The 20,059-nt window shown below is 40.6% G+C and overlaps 1 protein-coding gene across 5 annotated transcripts in view; it reads right to left on the minus strand.

Annotated features, from left to right (window-relative positions):
- Positions 1–688: 688 nt before the first annotated feature.
- Positions 689–20,059, minus strand: part of GRIA2 (glutamate ionotropic receptor AMPA type subunit 2) — a 270,236-nt gene continuing 250,865 nt past the window's right edge. For 3 of the 5 annotated variants that reach the window (XM_075347593.1, XM_075347571.1, XM_075347564.1), the window contains one exon: positions 689–1,599. In XM_075347593.1, the coding sequence (XP_075203708.1) occupies positions 1,444–1,599 (156 nt within the window). In that variant the 3' untranslated portion in view covers positions 689–1,443. The remainder of the gene's footprint in view (positions 1,600–20,059) is intronic. The other 2 variants (XM_075347586.1, XM_075347577.1) reach the window with 1 other exon arrangement.

The raw sequence follows: 20,059 nt of genomic DNA on the forward strand, positions 1-20,059 counted from the left end.
GCACCAGATACGGTGGGTGCCAGACAGAGGAAAATGGAAAGTGGGAATCCAGCAACCGTCTCTTCATAAAATACCAAGTTTACTTAGCAAAAATCCATAAAACAATATATCTCCAAGGGATAAAAAAAATGGATACAGCATAAATAAGTAAACTAAGACAAACGCATTTAGGATGTTACCCTTGTTTCTATTAGTTTATTTGTTTATGTTGTAGGCATTTTTTTTTTAATCCCTTGGAGATATATTTTTTAATGGATTTTGGCTAAATAAACTTGGTATTTTATGAAGAGACGGTTGCTGAATTCCCAATTTTTACATTGACCCCATTGTACCAGACAAGGGTTAAAGGAAGTCTCAAAACTGATATTAGTTCCAAATCCTACTATAACACTAATAAAATGAGATTATTACAAGAGTAATAAGTGTTTCACTTCATTATCAAGAACAAAAATGGTTTCCTGTCTGACACAGACTAACCAAGGTGTTGAGTGCCTGGAGTTTAAAGCAATATCGGGACGGGTAATGTCATTTTTTAATTTTTAGCATTATTACAACAAATCAAGGATTTCAAGCATTGCCCTCAAAAATGTATGATGTTTTTGAAAACTGAGATTACGGAAATAAATTCAAGACAAAAGTTAAAATGATCAGACTCCAGCGGTAAACGCTCATTTTGTAGATTAAATCATAGGAAACAAAAAAAGTTTTATTTTTAATACTGAGCATTATCAAGTGTTCTGAATGTAACATCAATTAAAGGTTAGAATATACAGAACTGATTTGCTTTTATCAATAATAATAATACTTTGTTACACAACTCCATTGTTTAAATAGGCTTCATTTCTCTTCAGCAAATGTGTATTTGGCTTTGAAAATATGCATCTAATGATGTAACCCTTATGTTCCTCTTATAGTATTTTTTATATATATACAACCAGAATGGAAGCAATTTATTGAAAAGCCATTGTTTCCTTTTTTTTTTTTCGAAAATACCAAAAAATATTTTTTTTCCCATGTTTAATGTTTTATTTTTCTCTTTTTATCTTATAAAATGTCACATCTTGATGCAGTTGATGTCAAGTGTGCTTAAGTCATATGAATCAAGAGACTAACAACGGTGGCTTCAGAAACTGGTGTGTTGCCTGTACAACGTTTTACGTCAGATTAAACAGATCTTCCAATTTTAGCTGTGCATGTCAGTCAAGCTTCATCTTGAATAAGTGTAGAAAATTGAGTTGTGTTTCTGCTGTATGTTTTTTTTTGTTTCCCTTTTATTTCCAACCAAGCATCCATTTTGTTATTCAAGATGAAATCCAAAGAGATGATAGAATTCTTGTTCGGAAAAGAAAAAAGTCTTCAAGATATTGGATGCCTCTTTCACCACGTTGACAATAAACGCACAAGAAAGACCATTGTGTAAGGCACTCAAAAGGTTCTTATCAATCACGAGAGATCAGTCACACTGACATTCATTCTCATGCCAGGACTCACTGCATGCACTGCTTTTGGAAATTCTGGTGTCAGAACACGTCCATTTTCCCCAACACTTCCTGTAATTGACAGCCTTGCCTTGTTCCTCATGACATCACTAAAGGATATCTTAAATATAAAGAAAAATAAAAAATGAGACATATACATGCAAAGAAATGAAAAACGATATGTCAATTTTTTCTCGGATTAATCACAAAAGTATAACAACAAGTTAGTCACAATATTTTTAAAGCACATTGAAATGGTTAGAAGCCGCTATAGAATGTAATGTTGTTAGTTCTCTGAACATTCACGTGTTTGAGTGCATGTTACATACACTGGGGTAGATTTACTAAGTTATCCGGTTGAATTCTAATTCATTTCACATTCCACTCTCCATATTTTGGAAAACTAAGGCTATGTGTCCACGTTGCTTTTTACCTGCTTTTTACCTGCTTTTTTGCTGCTTTTTCAACTGCAGCGTTTAATGGCAAAATAGATGTGTTCTGCTTTTCAAGCAAAGTCTATGGGAATTTGGGTTTCTTGTCCGCACTATGCAGTTCAAACTGCAGCCTTTTTCTGGCAGAAATTTGGTCAAAAACTCTGCTTTGCAGTTCAAAACGCAAATGGCAAAAACAATTGCATGTCAATTGTTTTTGCCATTTGGGTTTTGCACTGCAAAGCTGAGTTTTTGTCCAAATTTCTGCCAGAAAAAGGCTGCAGTTTGAACTGCATAGTGGGCACAAGAAACCCAAATTCCCATAGACTTTGCTTGAAAAGCAGAACACATCCATTTTGCCATTAAACGCTGCAGTTGAAAAAGCAGCAAAAAAGCAGGTAAAAAGCAGGTAAAAAGCAACGTGGACACATAGCCTAAGTAACACACGTAAAAAAATCCCACTCACAATTGTTACTTTAGGTCAAGATCAGGTATTATCCTCAACTAGTCTACTCTATGGGCCATAAGAAAAATGTTGGACCCTTACTTATTTCGTAGTCTACTGTTTATGGAAACTAATAGATTTTTATAAGAAAAATGGCATCTATTTGCTTACCTATGTAATTGACTTATTGGTCCCAAATAGTACGATATAATCAATCATTAAGCTAATTTATATAATAATATAAGGCAAAAAGACATGAAAAAAAGATTGCAAGTCAGAGTAATCAGGCTGTGTTATGAAAGAAGAATATTTTCACATTCACCTACAGCTTTGATTTTGCCATGCTTGAGATATCCACACAGAGCTTATTGGAGTGATAATCTAGCACTATTAAAAGTGTTAATACTGTACAAGGCTTATCAGTAGAAATGTATTCACTCAAAATTATTCTCCCTGCAATATTTTTTTTAAAAAGTGCTTCCCTTCTGTTCTGTAAAACCACCATTTTTTTTTTGTGTCACATAAAAGTGTATGATTTGTACATGCCAGACTGTAGGACTTTGGTTGCCTGTGATTTGAGCATAGTTCACCACTCAAAAAATTATGTCATTTTGTTTATATATATATATATATGTATATATATATATATATATATATTAGTATATTTTTATATATATATATATATATATATATATATATATATATATACATACAGTCAGGTCCAGAAATATTTGGACAGTGACACAAGTTTTGTAATTTTAGCTGTTTACAAAAACATGTTCAGAAATACAATTATATATATAATATGGGCTGAAAGTGCACACTCCCAGCTGCAATATGAGAGTTTTCACATCCAAATCGGAGAAAGGGTTTAGGAATCATAGCTCTGTAATGCATAGCCTCCTCTTTTTCAAGGGACCAAAAGTAATTGGACAAGGGACTCTAAGGGCTGCAATTAACTCTGAAGGCGTCTCCCTCGTTAACCTGTAATCAATGAAGTAGTTAAAGGGTCTGGGGTTGATTACAGGTGAGTGGTTTTGCATTTGGAAGCTGTTGCTGTGACCAGACAACATGTGGTCTAAGGAACTCTCAATTGAGGTGAAGCAGAACATCCTGAGGCTGAAAAAAAAGAAAAAATCCATCAGAGAGATAGCAGACATGCTTGGAGTAGCAAAATCAACAGTTGGGTACATTCTGAGAAAAAAGGAATTGACTGGTGAGCTTGGGAACTCAAAAAGGCCTGGGCGTCCATGGATGACAACAGTGGTGGATGATCGCCGCATACTTTCTTTGGTGAAGAAGAACCCATTCACAACACCAACTGAAGTCCAGAACACTCTCAGTGAAGTAGGTGTATCTGTCTCTAAGTCAACAGTAAAGAGAAGACTCCATGAAAGTAAATACAAAGGGTTCACATCTAGATGCAAACCATTCATCAATTCCAAAAATAGACAGGCCAGAGTTAAATTTGCTGAAAAACACCTCATGAAGCCAGCCCAGTTCTGGAAAAGTATTCTATGGACAGATGAGACAAAGATCAACCTGTACCAGAATGATGGGAAGAAAAAAGTTTGGAGAAGAAAGGGAACGGCACATGATCCAAGGCACACCACATCCTCTGTAAAACATGGTGGAGGCAACGTGATGGCATGGGCATGCATGGCTTTCAATGGCACTGGGTCACTTGTGTTTATTGATGACATAACAGCAGACAAGAGTAGCCGGATGAATTCTGAAGTGTACCGGGATATACTTTCAGCCCAGATTCAGCCAAATGCCGCAAAGTTGATCGGACGGCGCTTCATAGTACAGATGGACAATGACCCCAAGCATACAGCCAAAGCTACCCAGGAGTTCATGAGTGCAAAAAAGTGGAACATTCTGCAATGGCCAAGTCAATCACCAGATCTTAACCCAATTGAGCATGCATTTCACTTGCTCAAATCCAGACTTAAGACGGAAAGACCCACAAACAAACAAGACCTGAAGGCTGCGGCTGTAAAGGCCTGGCAAAGCATTAAGAAGGAGGAAACCCAGCGTTTGGTGATGTCCATGGGTTCCAGACTTAAGGCAGTGATTGCCTCCAAAGGATTCGCAACAAAATATTGAAAATAAAAATATTTTTTTTGGGTTTGGTTAATTTGTCCAATTACTTTTGACCTCCTAAAATGTGGAGTGTTTGTAAAGAAATGTGTACAATTCCTACAATTTCTATCAAATATTTTTGTTCAAACCTTCAAATTAAACGTTACAATCTGCACTTGAATTCTGTTGTAGAGGTTTCATTTCAAATCCAATGTGGTGGCATGCAGAGCCCAACTCGCGAAAATTGTGTCACTGTCCAAATATTTCTGGACCTAACTGTATATATATACTGAACATTGTATTTTTTTTTTAATTTATGAGCATAAGGGTACATGCCCATGATCAGTTTTCACAGTGTCTTGGACGCCGCATGCTTCAGCTACATCCAAAATGCTGTGTTGCACTTTGCAAGCATAGTGGATGGGATTTCTAGAAATCCCATACCCACTGTGCTGCAAGTACTGACCAAGCTGCAGCATATCAATTGTTTGCTGCAGAGTTGCAGAAGAGAGACCGTAATTGCCTGAGACCAAATCATGGGCACAAGCAGCTGCAGCCTCCTGAGTTCTCCTGCGGAGGAAACTCACAACCCCGGAGGTCAGGACCTACTGTATCCAGTACGCAGCAGGTCCTGGTCATGAGCACATACCCTAACAGTTCCTGGTGCACTTTCACTTGGAAAACATTTGGCATATGCTTAATGATTGGAGAGCATTCTCGCCACTGCTCGATACTTGATCGAGCATTGGGGTGCATGGGTACTTGCGATGCTCGGCCAAGTATTACGAGTGCTCGGACGTTTCATCTGTGAAACAACTAACACACAGCACAGGCTTGCTTCACTGAATGATGTATGCAGGAACCCCGGGAATAGGTATTCGCAATCTCTAAATGGCTCTCACTGTGGGTAAAAAGGTTTTCAGATGTAGTGTGTGAAAAAAAAACCCTCTACCCTCCTTCCCTCCCAGAAATGCGCTGTATATGGCTGGCTGTATGTGAGCGGAGACCTGAAGAGGCCAATCATTGACTTCCATAATACTCGTTACTCAAGTTGGGCCCTTTCAGAGCGTCTGACCTACTCAACTTAAGTAACAAGCAGCCGAGCACTTTAGTGCTCGCCCATCACTATATATGATAGTTGTTTTACATGAAGCACACAAAAAAGCAAAGAAATACAATAATTTTGTTCTTTTAAAGCATAGCCAGTATGTTTTGTTTGTGTATCAGATAATAAAACTGGAGTGCTGCCAAACACAAACTTGTGCAATGTGCTCTCAGTATTTTCCATTTATGACCGAGATAAATAAATAAATATAATGTTGATACACTATGGGTCCAATTCATCAAAGCTTTTATGTCAGTATTTTGTCATAAAAAGCTGCAAAATTTTGGTTTCACCTGAGGTTAACCTAAAAGGTTGCAACCTTTGCCGTGCTCTCTCCCTTTTTGCCCAGGAATGACACAGCAAGCAGAGTTGTGGCAGGACAAGGATTTAAACGCTGTCGCTCATCAAATTCAAGACAAGGGGCAGCATTCGCTACCCCACAAATCTTATTCTAGCAGGGACTGGAGTAGGATTTGTGTTGAGGTACACACAGAGGTGCACACAACTCGTCTGCTGCTCCTGATTCATGAAGAGGCAAGAGCATCTGACTCCAGCACATCCCCTCATCAAGATCTTGATGAATTGGGTCCTTTGTTCATATCTTTACAGATTTTTAATTTCCATATATGACATGAGAATAGTGCAGTGTTTAGGTTTTAGATTATTGATTTGCTAAAGATCAGGAGAATGAGGCATTTTATTCTTATTTGACAGTTGGCTGTACATTTACAGCAGGTGTAATAAATATTGAACACGTCACAAATTTTCTAAGTAAATATATTTTTAAAGGTGCTATTGACATCAATTTCTCACCAAATTTTCTCCCCATCATGCTGGTAACAACCCACCCAATCCACACAGGCAAAGAAATGAAACCATAGATGTCCATAAATTAATTTATATGTAATAATTAGAAATTATACAGGAAAAAAGTACTGAACATATGAAGAAAGAGAGGTGCAAAACGCTATGGAAAGTCATGTGACCAGCTGAAATCAATCAGTAATTAGAAAGCAATCCTGCCACTTAGTGAAAAATAATATCATCTGGTTCAACTGATGGCCTATAAAAAGATGTCTCATTACTAAGGTGCCACACAAGAAACATCTCATGATGGAAAGAATCAGTGAGCTGTGTCAAGATCTTCGCAACATTATTGTTGCAAAACATACTGATGTCATTGGTTACAGAACAATTTCTAAACTACTGAAGATTCCAGTGAGGACTTTTGTGGTCATAATCTGTAAGTTGAAAAACATAATTTCACCATAAGCTGGCCAAGACCAGGTGCCCCCACAGGTTTTTAGACATAGGAATGAAAAGAATTATCAGAGGAGTTGTCCAAGAACCAAGAACCACCAGTGGAGAGCTACAGAGAGACCTGGAATAAGCAGTTACAATAGTTTCAAAGAAAACAGGAAGTAATGCACTCAACCTCACTGGCCTATATGCACTCTCACCACTTTCTAACTGCTTTATTTCTTTTCTACTTCCTTTGATGACGCTTCATTTGAGAATACAATTCATTGATGGGATAGTCAAACGAAGCACCATCAGAGCAGAGGGGGCAGTGACACAGTGCATATTCCAGAGTAATCAAGAATCTACTGAGCATACGTCAGAATTGAAAACCAAAGCATGCTCAGTAAAGAAGGGAATAGAGGAGTAGGCAAAGGCTTTCGTAGTGATAGCAGCCTCTGCCTCCTGATGAGGCTTTGTTTCAGTATTTGAACATGCACTAAGATCCTCAAACAAAATGTCTTCAAAGAGGACATAAAAATAAAATAAAGCAGTTATGCACAGAAGTGAGGGAAGAATAGAGAAGTGTTAATTAAAGTATATTAGAAAAAAATAGATTATCTTATCAAGTAGATACGCATTTAGGATTAATAGTAATTAGTGTTTTGGACCATCCCTTTAAGACTGGTATGCCAGTATTAACAAGGGGCATGAATGAATAAGATGCACCAGATTAAATAAGAGACATGCCACTTAATGAATTTGGCACACCTTATCAGTTGTGGGCGCCTCTGTGAGCCTCACCAGAAATGTTATTTCACTCAGGGACTGGATTAACATTTCTGGCATAAGAAATACCCTTTTTGATTAATTTGATTGTCAAGCTTAGGCCCTCTCCTCCCCAGTTCCGCCCATTTTTGTGAAACTGGCATGAAAAAGCCAAAATTTAATAAACATGCATAACTCCATATTGAGCAAAAGTCTTGTGATTATTCAAAGTGTTTTAAGTCACATAAATGGCGTAAATATATTGATGCATCTGCCCCATAGAGAAAATCAGTAATACTTCCCTTATATAGGGGAATTAAAGGAAAAATAAAGAAAACAAGAATTAAGCGAGTGTTTCATACTTACGGAGACTCGGTGTTATAGCGGCAAACTGCTCCGAGTCGTGCATTCACTTCCTCTACTGTGCAATAGGCTCATCGCATACACAGCCTTCCCCGCCCACCGGACATCCTGTTGTCTGTGATTGGTTGCAGTCAGACGCGCCCTCAGCATGTGACAGTGTCTGCCTACAGTCATTGCTCATTGCGGCTCAGTCACTTTCTGCACTCACAGCCAGCGGTCTTGTTCTATGGCCGTTCGATGTCAGATGTAGCAGTACTTGAAGCGGCGTGGGACCTCGTGTGGATTACTCTGGCTCTGGAGGAGTGTTTGGGGTTAATAAAGTGATGAAAGAGGGTGTATTTTTGTATTTTATTCCAAATAAAGGATTTTTTCTCTGTGTTTGGACTTATTTACTTTCATTTACAGATTAATAATGCAGGTATCTCATTGATGCCTGTAACATCACTAACCTAGGGTTTAGTAGCAGCTGTGTGCTGTTATTAACCCCTGCTATTACCCTGATTGCCACCGCACCAGGGCAATGGGAAGAGCTGATAAAGCACTGGGATTGTCTCATCTAATGGATGCGGCTGAGAATACCAGCTCCCTGCTGGCTTTAACTTGGCTGGGTATCAAAATTGGGATGACCACACGTCGGTTGTTGTTTTTTTTAATTATTTATTTAAATTAGAAAAAAGAAAATAAAGCGGCATGCGGTTTCTCTTAGGCCATAGTCACACTTGCAAGTAACGCCAGTTTCTGACAGGAGCAGCCGCATGTGTTTCTATGTACCTGCACGCTCATGTTCAGAGAGAGGCAGGCCGTGCCGGGTGATGTAATGCCAGACTCGCACGAGTCTCGCATCACATCATCCAGCACAGCCACACACTCTCCTGAAAGGAGCGGGTTGGCCTCATGTGTTTCGATGTACCTGCACATTCATTTTGGGAGAGCGACAGGCTATGCCAGGTGATGTCATGCCAGACTGGCACGAGTCTCACATCGCATCACCCAGCACAGCCGAACACTCTCCTAACAGGAGCAGGTAGGCCGCATGTGTTTCTATGTACGCTCATATTCGGAGAGTGGCAGGCCATGCCGGATCATGTGATGCGAGACCTTCCCATCTGGGCTTATTTCGATACACAGCACAGACAAAGCCCGACAGCTGGGGGCTGCAGTCGTGGACTTTATCTGTGCTGGCATCAGAATATGGAAGACCCTGCGCCGATTGTTTTATTTATTCATTTATTTTTATACCACCATACTGATCCGCAGATACTTGCGCTGCTTTCCCCACCCTCCTGCCATCCTGATGCCTGTGATTGGATGCAGTCACCTGACACGCTGTCATTCAGGGTGGAGCCGCATCTAAATGCAACCAATTACACACGACGGTGGGCGGGCAAAGCAGTGAGAGTTAATTGTCGGATCCGGAAGGGAAAGCGTGAGCCGGAAGGAGTGTGCCGCCATGACACAGCCTCGGTGAGTACACCGCGCGCACTCTTATCCCCATATCCCTTCCACCAACTGTTTTAATCTCTGGATTCTGGTATGGGAATGTATGGGAATACACTTATATGGGTACTGGATTCTGTAGCAGATCCAGTTTTTTTTATTAATTTAGCAGGGACCCGCCGGTTCCGTTTTTTTGCGAGTTCGACCAGCTCTACTCATAATGCTTTGCAGGTATCACATTACATGATCTTGCACAGCCAATCAGGAGGGCTATAACAGGCATTTTAGAAGGTAAAGGCAGGGAACAGAGCCATTTTAGGATTTTACAGCCTAGTCAGGGCATACAGCTCATCACCTTAGATAGAGATAGAAAGTCCTAAATTAGAATGTGGTATACCACTACAACATGAAAAAAAAATTGGCAAAAAACATACCTCGGTTAAAATGATGGGAGTCTCTAGAAGCAGTATCACCTGAACTACTCGCACCAACCATCCCTACAGTAGTAGTTAACAGGTGTGGGAAACAATTGCCCTCCTTTGCATTTAGCACATGTATTAGTAAGTAAGAAACAGAATATATAGTCGCAGTATAATGTTACCTCTGACAGCGACACCATTAATTTGAGTTAGAGGTCTGTACAGTCCTCCTCCACTGCTATCAGCACCTGATCTTTTTCATAGCAGACTTTCAATAGCCATAATAACACCTCTATCCATTTAGCCTCATAGTCCCCTAAACCACAGCAATCCAAGGGCTAAGGAATTCATTTCTCAAAAACAACTTATTTCTATTGATTAATTGGATGAGATGGACAGTCAGCCTTCACACTTAAATGACATATGGAAGGAGGAGATGTAGGACACAATTCAAACATCAAGCTGTGTTTCTGCATCTGCAAGACATGATGGCTTTGGAAAAATTCAAACATGATGGAATTTATCCCTGCATATGTTTCAGCATACAAAGTATGTTGCAACATTGTTAGACATATAAAGGAAAATTTGTGTTATTTTGAAATCCACCATTAGTATTTGATGAGGGCCGCGTGATGCTTACTGAAGCTTTATACAGAGGGTACAAAATTGTCTGTTTTCTGTGACTCAAATTTACGTAATATCCCAATGCCCTCCTTGTTTTTACTAAAATTAGATTTTGGGGACAGCATGATTGGCCAAAATGCCCAGAGAATGGCAAAAGGGGAACATTTGTTATTAAAAAAAATAGAGCTTAGCTTCTAATTTTTAGTGAAATTCATGTTTTTTTTTCGGAGGTGAGGGTAACAACTATGGTGAAATTGCTTATACCGCCCTGTGTAGGATTTGGCCCCTGTGTACAGCAGGGCACAAAGAGAAAGATTATAACTTGGCAAACAAAATTCTTGGTATTCGGTTAACCACTTCACGACCTTGGACGGATCTATCCGTCAAGGATCGTGTCCCGTTAAGCCCCGCCCCGCCCTGGCGGTCGGCACACATATCAGCTGTTTTCAACAGCTGACATGTGTGCCTGCATGTTTTACCCCTTAAATCTCGCTGCCAAAGTCTTGCAGCGAGATCTATATGCGCGCGGCCATGTTTTTTACTTACCGCCGCCCCCGCCAGAAGTCACGTGAGTGATCACGTGACGTTCGGTGGTTGCCATCGTAGCACAGGGTCATGTGATGACGCCTGCAGCTACGAAGTTTCACTTTCGTTTTTCCTCGGCACGGAGCATGGGGAAACCGGAAGTGACTGAATCTGCTGTTTACAGCTGTATAGCTGTGATCAGCAGATAGATAAGAGCGATCGGATTGCGGATCGCTATAAACCCCTAGGGGGACTAGTAAAATAAAAAAAAAAAGTAAAAAAAAAGTTTTAAAAAATAAAAAAAAACAAAAAACCTAAAAGTTCAAATCACCACTCTTTCACCCCTTTGAAAATTAAAGGGTTAAAAACATACATAAATATACACATATTTGGTATCGCCGCGGTCAGAAATGCCTGATCTATCAAAATATAAAATCAATTAATCTGATTGGTAAACGGCGTAGTGGCAAAAAAAATTCCAAACGCCAAAATTACGTTTTTTGGTCGCCGCATGTTTTACGCAAAATGCAATAACAGGCGATCAAAACGTAGCATCTGATGAGCAAAAATGGTACCATTAAAAATGTTAGCTCGAGACGCAAAAAATAAGCCATCACTGAGCCATAGATCCCGAAAAATGAGAACGCTACGTGATTCGGAAAATGGCGCAAAACGTACGCCACTTTTATTGGACAAACTTGTGAATTTTTTTTAACCCCTTAGATACAAGTAAACCTATACATGTTTGGTGTCTACAAACTCGCACTGACCTGAGGCATCATATAGATACATCAGTGTTACCATATAGTGAACACGGTGAATAAAACATCCCAAAAACTATTGTGCGATCACACTTTTTTTGCAGTTTTTCCACACTTGGAATTTTTTTGCTGTTTTCCAGTACAATATATGGTAAAACCTATGGTTTCATTTAAAAGTACAACTCGTCCTGCAAAAAACAAGCCCTCATATGGCAAGATTGACGGAATAATAAAAAAGTTACGGCTCTCGGAAGAAAAGGAGCAAAAAACAAAACGCAAAAACGGAAAGTGCCCGGGGGCTGAAGGGGTTAATGTAATTTCCTTAAACAAAGTGCTCATTTTTTCTATAAATATTTTTTTGTATTAGGCGAATATCCCAGTAAAACTTGCATAGGATAAAACCCATGTCCATGACTGCGAAAATACAGGCACAAACAAAAGGGTAACAATGTTCAGATCTTTTGACTTTCAAGCTCCATATCTCACCATCCACTACAGCTTCGATCCTGAGACTACCTTCAATTTATAAACAATCATCTGGTTTATAAATTTGACTTGCAACTATTTTGTATATGATTAGTTATGCAGATTTTTGTCATGTCACTGCATTGTTAGTGTTTTGCTTCTGGTTTTTGAAAAATGCTTTCCAACCTGTTCTCACATTCCATAATAGCTCAGTGTGTTATTAGGTTGACTCCCACGAACGGTGACAGCAAATGGTCACTGGTTAGAATTGAGGAGCAACCATGATGAAGATTTCCCAAGAAGAGAGAAACATTATTCAGCTCTTGATAGTGGTCTATCTGCCTAGAAAATTGACAAACTGCATCATGTAAGTGTCACGACAGTTGAAGGAATATGAAAGCCAAGGTGGATGCCCTGGCAAAATATCAGCATCAATAAGTCAACTCATCACAAAGCCTATCAGTCCTATGAATCAAGAAATTGAAGGGACTGTCAAGTTTGTTGGAGGAAGCCTGATAATAATGGGTTGTTTCTCAACCAAAGGGCTTGGATACTTGGCCAGGATAGATGGTGGTCTTAATGCTGAGCTATATGTGAGTATCCTACAAGATGAGTTACTTTGTACACTTGACTACTATGGGTATGAAAAGGACGACATAGTGTTCCAGCAGGACAACGAAACAAAGCATACGTCAAGATTGACAGAGAAATAGTTTAATGACAATAAAGTAGAGGTGCTAGATTGGCCCTCATCATTCCCAGACCTCAACCCAATCAAACACTTGGGGGAAGAGTTGAAGAAAAATCTGTATGAATATCCAAGTGAGCTGACCAACTTGCACGAACATTGGGAACGTGTAGAAGAGACCTGGGATCAGATTTTGGTAGAGACATGTTTGACTGAATCCTTCTGGGCATGCTCTCCTTCAGCTTCAGTCTTAAAAGCCAAAGTGGATTTACAAAATACTAACAAAATAATACAAATTTTAATTTAGGTTTCTAGGAGCCACATAGTAACAATACAATAACATGACAAGAATCTGCATAACTAATCATAGGCTAAATAGTTTCAAGTCAAATTTACATATGAGATAGCCAACATGATTGTCTAGAAAATGAAGGTAGTCTCACACTCAAAGGCCTGAAACACACTTCCGTTAAAAACACACATGTGCCGCGAGACACGTATTTATCCTGTGTGTTGCGTGTGGTAAGTACGTGTCTCGGGTACGTGCGGTCCACGTGTGTTCTACGTGTGCTATCCGGTAATTTGCATACTCACGTGGTCCGCGCTGCTGTCCGTGGTGCTGATCTTCGGTCTCCAGCCCTGCCGTCTCCCCGCTGCTGCTGCTGCCGGCTGCAGTGAAGTGAATATTAAATGAGCATAATGAGCGGCGGTCGGCAGCAAGTGGCAGCAGCGGCAGAGACAGGAGGGCTGGAGAAGGTGAGTAAATGTTTTGTTATTTTTTCACTGACACGTGTGTTTTCTCCGGTGCGTGTCACACGGGACCGCATCCACACTACATCCATGTGGTACGGGTGCGGGCCGGGTGCGGGCCGTGTGACACCCGTGCTGCTGGAGAAAAACGTGGACATGTCAGCGTGTAGAAAAACGCACACAAGTACAAACGCACATGGACACACGTTCCGTGTGATTTTACGTGTGTGTGCCTGCTACAATAGGGTAGCATTGCTGAACGTATCTCCGTGCCGCCGGTACGTGCAAAAAATGGCAAACACGTACCGGCGGTACGGATGTGTGTCGGAGGCCAAAGATGTAGTGGATGGTAAGATTTGTAGCCTCAAAGTCAAAACTTCAAAACATTGTTTCCCTTTTGCTTGTCAGTATATAATAACTTGCAAATTGGAGAGTATTAATTATTGAATCAGGACACCAGTTAAATCACTCTTGTGTTTATCTATTGCTCAGGAATGCGAATATTAATTTAATTATGAGGTATTAAAAAAGTAACTATAAAATCAATCAAGCGGAACACATTGTACCTAACTTTACTCTGTAAAGAGAATCTGTCAGTAAACTCTACACACCTAAGCTGCCTATATATGGTCATGAAGGACTTAAAGTTAAATAACATGACATTTTGCTATCTTCAATTGAACGTCATATTCCAAAGAAATTCACATTTTTCCTATATGTAAATGAGCTATTTACATAGCTATGTATCTATCTCCCCGAGAATCTGTTTCCATAGCTGATTTTAAATCAAAGGGGAATTATCAGTCTGAGACATAAAATTACTGACAGTCTGCTCTCTTGATCTACATGGTTCATATTGGTAATGCCTACTTTAATTTAAAATAAGCTCTGGAGAAAGATTCTCTGGGACATTAATGTAATGACCCATAAATAAACATATTTCCGTATTAAGAAAAATGTGGATTTCTTAGGAATAAGCATAGGATTGCAAATATCAAGGTATCATTTTATTCAAATTTCTATGACCTGCCTATCCATATATACAACTTAACAGGTTGGATACTACTGACATTCCTTTTGAAAGGTATGCTTGTACATGGCACATTGATATTTCTCTAGTGCCCGATGCATTCTTGATGCAGCTTCCACTCCTAAAAATGTCAGAAAAATACTGAGAAAAAGCTCAAAACAATATTCTTATTTATTAAGCTTGTTAAATAGCACCATCATAATCTGGAGCACTTCTCAGACATCATCATGAGTGTCTCCATTGGGGCCCACAATCTAAATTCCCTTTCAGTATGTCTTTGGAGTGTGGGAGGACACACAAGGAGAACATACAATCATGGGATTGTATCTGATTCTTTTTTTGAGGTAAAGCATTTCCCTGCCTATTTTAACCCCTTCACAACCTTGGACCTATATATACACTTCCTAGGTTGTGTCCGCCCGGTAATCGCAGGCTCCAGGGTGAGCCCGAGGTAATACCCACACATATTTGTTGATCTGTTAAGCAGAAATGTGCGGCTAACAGGAGCGGGTGAATCAGAGATCCACCTGTGCCTGCTTACCACTTAGGTTGTCCTGTCAAAATCTGACAGCGTGATTTAAATGGCAATGCCGTGACAGTGGCATTTAATGGGTTAAATATGGGAGAATCCCTACCCTAATCCAACTAATGCCACCCCTCTTGATGTGTCCATGTGTGCCAAGGTTATTGAAATGGCAGTTAACCCCTTAACGACCGTGGGCAGTAATATTACGTCCTAGCAGTCTTAGTGTTACTGCCCACTGTCTGCTGACGGCAGCTTGCCGCGATCGGTGCACATCTCAGCTGATTTTTACAGCTGAGATGTATGCCTGCCAGGCACAAGCAGAATTGTTATCTGCCCGTGCCGTTTAACCCCTTATATGGAGCTGTCAATATGTGACAGCGCCATTATAATGGCATCGGCGGTAAACATTTACTCACCGGCCGATATCGGAAGTCACGTGATTACGTCACGTGATGTCTAGTGGTTGTCATGGTAGCACAAGGTCATGTGATGACTCCTATAGCTCACATGATTCACATTCAGTTTCACCCGACCGAGAGCTGGATGAGACATGAAATGAGCATATCTGCTATTCACAGCTGTGTAGCTGTAATCAGCAGATAGGGCAGAGTGATCGGATTGCTGATCCTTATAGTCCCCTAGGGTGACTAGTAAAATAAAAAAAAAGTAAAAAGAAAAAGTTTTAAAAAATTAAAAAAAAATAAAAAAAACCTAAAAGTTCAAATCACCCCCCTTTTGCCCCATTGAAAATTAAAGGGTTAAAAAAATAAAAAATATCCACATAATTGGTATCGCTGCGTTCAGAAATGCCCAATCTATCAAAATATAAAATCAATTAATCTGATCAGTAAACGGCGTAGCGGCAAAAAAAATCCAAATGCCAAAATTACGTTTTTTGGTCGCCACAAATTTTGCGATAAATGCAATAACAGACGATCAAAACGTAGCATCTGCACAAAAATGGTATCATTAAAAACATCAGCCTGAGACACAAAAAATAAGCCATCACTAATCCATAGATCACAAAAAATGAGACCGCTATGGGTCAAGGAATGTTGCATAAAATGTGCGCCACTTTTTTCGGACAAAATTCAGATTTTTTTTAACCCCTTAGATAAAAGTAAACCTATGCATCTTTGGTATCTACGAACTCACACCAACCTCAGGCATCACACCCATGCATCAGTTTTACCATTTAGTGAACACAGTGAATAAAATATCTCAAAAACAATAGTGCTATAGCACTTTTTTTGCAATTTTTCCGCATTTCAAATTTTTGTGCCGTTTTCCAGTACACTATATGGTAAAACTTATGGTTTCATTTAAAATTACAGCTCGTTCAGAAAAAAAATAAGCCCTGACATGACCATATTGACTGAAAAATAAAAGTTACGTGTCTCGGAAGAAGAATGACGAAAAAAAAAACGGAAAGTGAAATATCAGCCAGTCTTGAAGGGGTTAAAGACCTAAATCATGCTGCAAAAAAATAAGAAAAATACAAAATATTAAAATATTTGACATAGCCACATTTCTTTATTAACTAGTAACAAAATATTAGAATACTTATGCTGTGAATGTTGGAAAGAAAAAAAGATTTGAAAGCAGTATAAACAAACCCCAAGATGGTAACAATAAAAGCTACAGCTTGTCCTACAAAAAAAAGCCCTTATTGACCAAAAATTAGTGATGAATTTCTTTTTCCAGTAGTAAAACATGGAAAAATTCTTTATATATTGAGCTTCACCAAAAGTGTAAAAATCCATAGAACAAAGATAAAATGTCATTAATTCTTACTGCAGATTGATTGTTGCAACAATTGTAACTCCACTTGAAAATTTCTTCCCATTTTAGCCTGACCTGCATCACGATCGGTGGGTGCATATTTGTTTTAATAGTAGCAGAGGCCTTCATAAGTCCTATTAAGTCTGCATCCTTCCCTGCATATGTTGGCTTATCAGCCGACATAAGCCTCTACCAGACGCGGGTGGATCTCAGATCTACAAGAGGCTGTTAGCTAGTAAAATCCTGCTGGCCAGTGCAGAAATAAATGCACCCTCTGGCAGACTTGACGCTGCGTGTTGACAAAAAGAATGCATCCAAAACGCATGTATTTTGGATGCATTTTTCATGCATTTTACATGCCTTTTGGATGCATTTTTGTCAGTGCGGTCCCCAGCTCCGCTACATGCCCGCTGGCAGCAGACACAGACAGAGCCAGGCAATGAAAATGAACTCGATGAACTGCACCCAACTTTATTGTCATCCCGTGGCCCTGTCTCTGAGTGCTGTCATGAACTCAGATGAACCTCGAAGGTCAGTGCCAGGACACAAAAGTCTGCAGCAGTGACGTCAGAGCTTCACCCGATTTCACTGACATCGCGCGGCTCTCTGTGTGTGGCAGCCTGATTTGTGGTCACACGTGAAGGACTTACCTGTGATTGCAAATCTGAGTGACTGCAGTGAGCCACGCAATCAGCTGTGCTTTCACTCAGGTTACTCGCGGTCACAGCTACAGTCCTCCACCTGAGAGCTGTGGCCGCGAGTAACCTTAGTGACAGCACAGCTGATCGCGCGACTCACTTCAGTTGCTGCATGAAGCTTACAGGAGCGGTGCTGTTCTACTGCCGCTCTTGTCAGCTTCCGATGTAGCAGAGCTGAAAGCGTTGTGGGACCTTGCGTGGATTACGTCGGACCTGGAGGTGTTTTTGAGGGGTTAATAAAGTGGTGAAAGAGGGTGTTTTTTTGTCTTTCATTACAAATAAAGGATTTTTTGGATGCGTGTGTTTATTTTCTTTAACTCACAGGTTAATCATGGAAGGTATCTCGGGGAGATGCATGCCATAATTAACCTAGGACTTAGTGGCAGCTATGGGCTGCTGCTATTAACTCCTTATTACCCCGTTTGCCACTGCACCAGGCCAATTCGGGAAGAGCCAGGTAGAGTCCCAGGACTGTCACATCTAATGGATACGGCATTTCCGGGCAGCTGCTGGCTGATATTGTTAGGCTGGGGGGCTCCCCATAACATGGAGCTCACCATCCTGAGAATAGCAACCTTTAGCCATGTGACTTTAACCTGGCTGGTATACAAATTGGGGGGGAACGCACGTCGTTTTTTTTTAACTATTTTATTTTTTATTTTTTACTGCTTGATATAGACCCGCCCACCGGCGGCTGTGATTGGTTGCAGTGAGACAGCTGTCACTCAGCATGGGGGCATGTCTGACTGCAACCAATCATAGGCGCCGGTGGGCGCGGGAAACCGGGAATACGTGATGAATTAATGAGCGGACGGCACTTTCAAAAGAGGAGAAGCCACCACAGTGTGAACGCCATGCAGCGCTGGTAATCGTGGTTCAGTGAGTACGTGAGAGGGGGTGAGAGGGAGAGACCGACATGGACAGAGAGAGAGACGGAAAGACCTGCTTTTATTATGTTAAAACAACATGCGGATCGCAACAAAAATGCTTAGCATTTTGGTAGCATTTTTCTACAACTCATTGATTTCAATGGGTGTAGAAAGCTGCCAAAACGCTCAAAAGAAGTGACATGCTGCTTTTCTAAACGCAGAGATTTTCTCAAATTTTTAACAATCAAAACGCTGCGTTTCAAAAAGCATCGTGCGCACGAATTTTGCATGATTCTCATAGACTTTGCTGGGGAACCAGTATGCATGCACTTGACAATGTGACGCTGCTGCTCAAAATGCTGCAGAAACACAAAAAAATAAGCAACGTGCGCATGAGCCCTTAATCTCTGACAGCAGGCTTTAACACATGCTGACAGGGAGGCGCATCATCCCCTACTCCCATCGGTGGCCCCATGATGTGATCGCACCGATGGGTTGTCATAACAGCCAGGGGTCAGCTGATGATATGTGGCTATCATGACAAACTTCCTGTGAAAGCCAGATGTGCGCCGGCATTCATAGGACCTCAGCATTTTTGCTATACAGAGCAGTACTAATGCCTGAAGCGGGCTTTACATGCAACAACATCGCTAATGAGATGTCGTTGGGGTCTTGGAATTCGTGACGCACATCCGGCCTAGTTAACGACGTCGTTGCGTGTGAAACGCAGGAACGACCGTTAACGATCAAAATTACTTACCAAATCATTGATTGTTCCTATCCCGATTATCGTTGATGTTGCAGGACGCAGGTTTGTCATTCCTGCGGCAACACAAATCGTTATGTGTGACACCGCAGGAACGAGGAAAATGACCGTACCTGCAGCCGCCCGCAATGAGGAAGGAAGGAGGTGGGAGGGATGTTCATCCTGCTCATCTCTGCCCTCTGCTTCTATTGGGCGGCCGCTTAGTGACGCCGCTGTGACGCTGAATGAACCGCCCCTTTAGAAAGGAGGAGGTTCGCCGGCCACAGCGACGTTGCTAGGCAGGTAAGTATGTGTGACGGGTGTAAACGATGTTGTGCGCCACGGGCAGCGATTTGCCCATGATGCACAACCGACGGGGGTGGGTGCTTTCACCAGCGACATCGCTAGCGATGTTGCTGCATGTAAAGCCCCCTTAACTCTGTACAACACAAGCAATCAGATTGCAGCTGTGTCTCCTAAAGGGTTGAATAAAAAAGGGGAAAAAGTTTTAAGAAAAGTGTAAAAAACACAAAAGTTCATATCACTCTCCTTTTTTCCCAATGAAAATAAACAATAAATAAAAAATACACATATTTGGTATTGCCGCATTCAGAAATGCTCAATCTATCAAATTAATCTGATTGGTAAAGGGAGTAATGAGAAAAAAAATCAAAACGCCAGAATTTTTGGATCACATCAACACTAAAATGCAATTACGGGCAATCAAAATATCAGAGCTATCCAAAAATGGCATGATTAAAATTGTCAGATCAGGGCACAAAATATTAAGCCATCACGCAACCCTAGTTTCCAAAAAAATTAGAAC

This window comes from Anomaloglossus baeobatrachus, chromosome 1, assembly GCF_048569485.1.
Source record: "Anomaloglossus baeobatrachus isolate aAnoBae1 chromosome 1, aAnoBae1.hap1, whole genome shotgun sequence".
NCBI classification, from domain to species: domain Eukaryota; kingdom Metazoa; phylum Chordata; class Amphibia; order Anura; family Aromobatidae; genus Anomaloglossus; species Anomaloglossus baeobatrachus.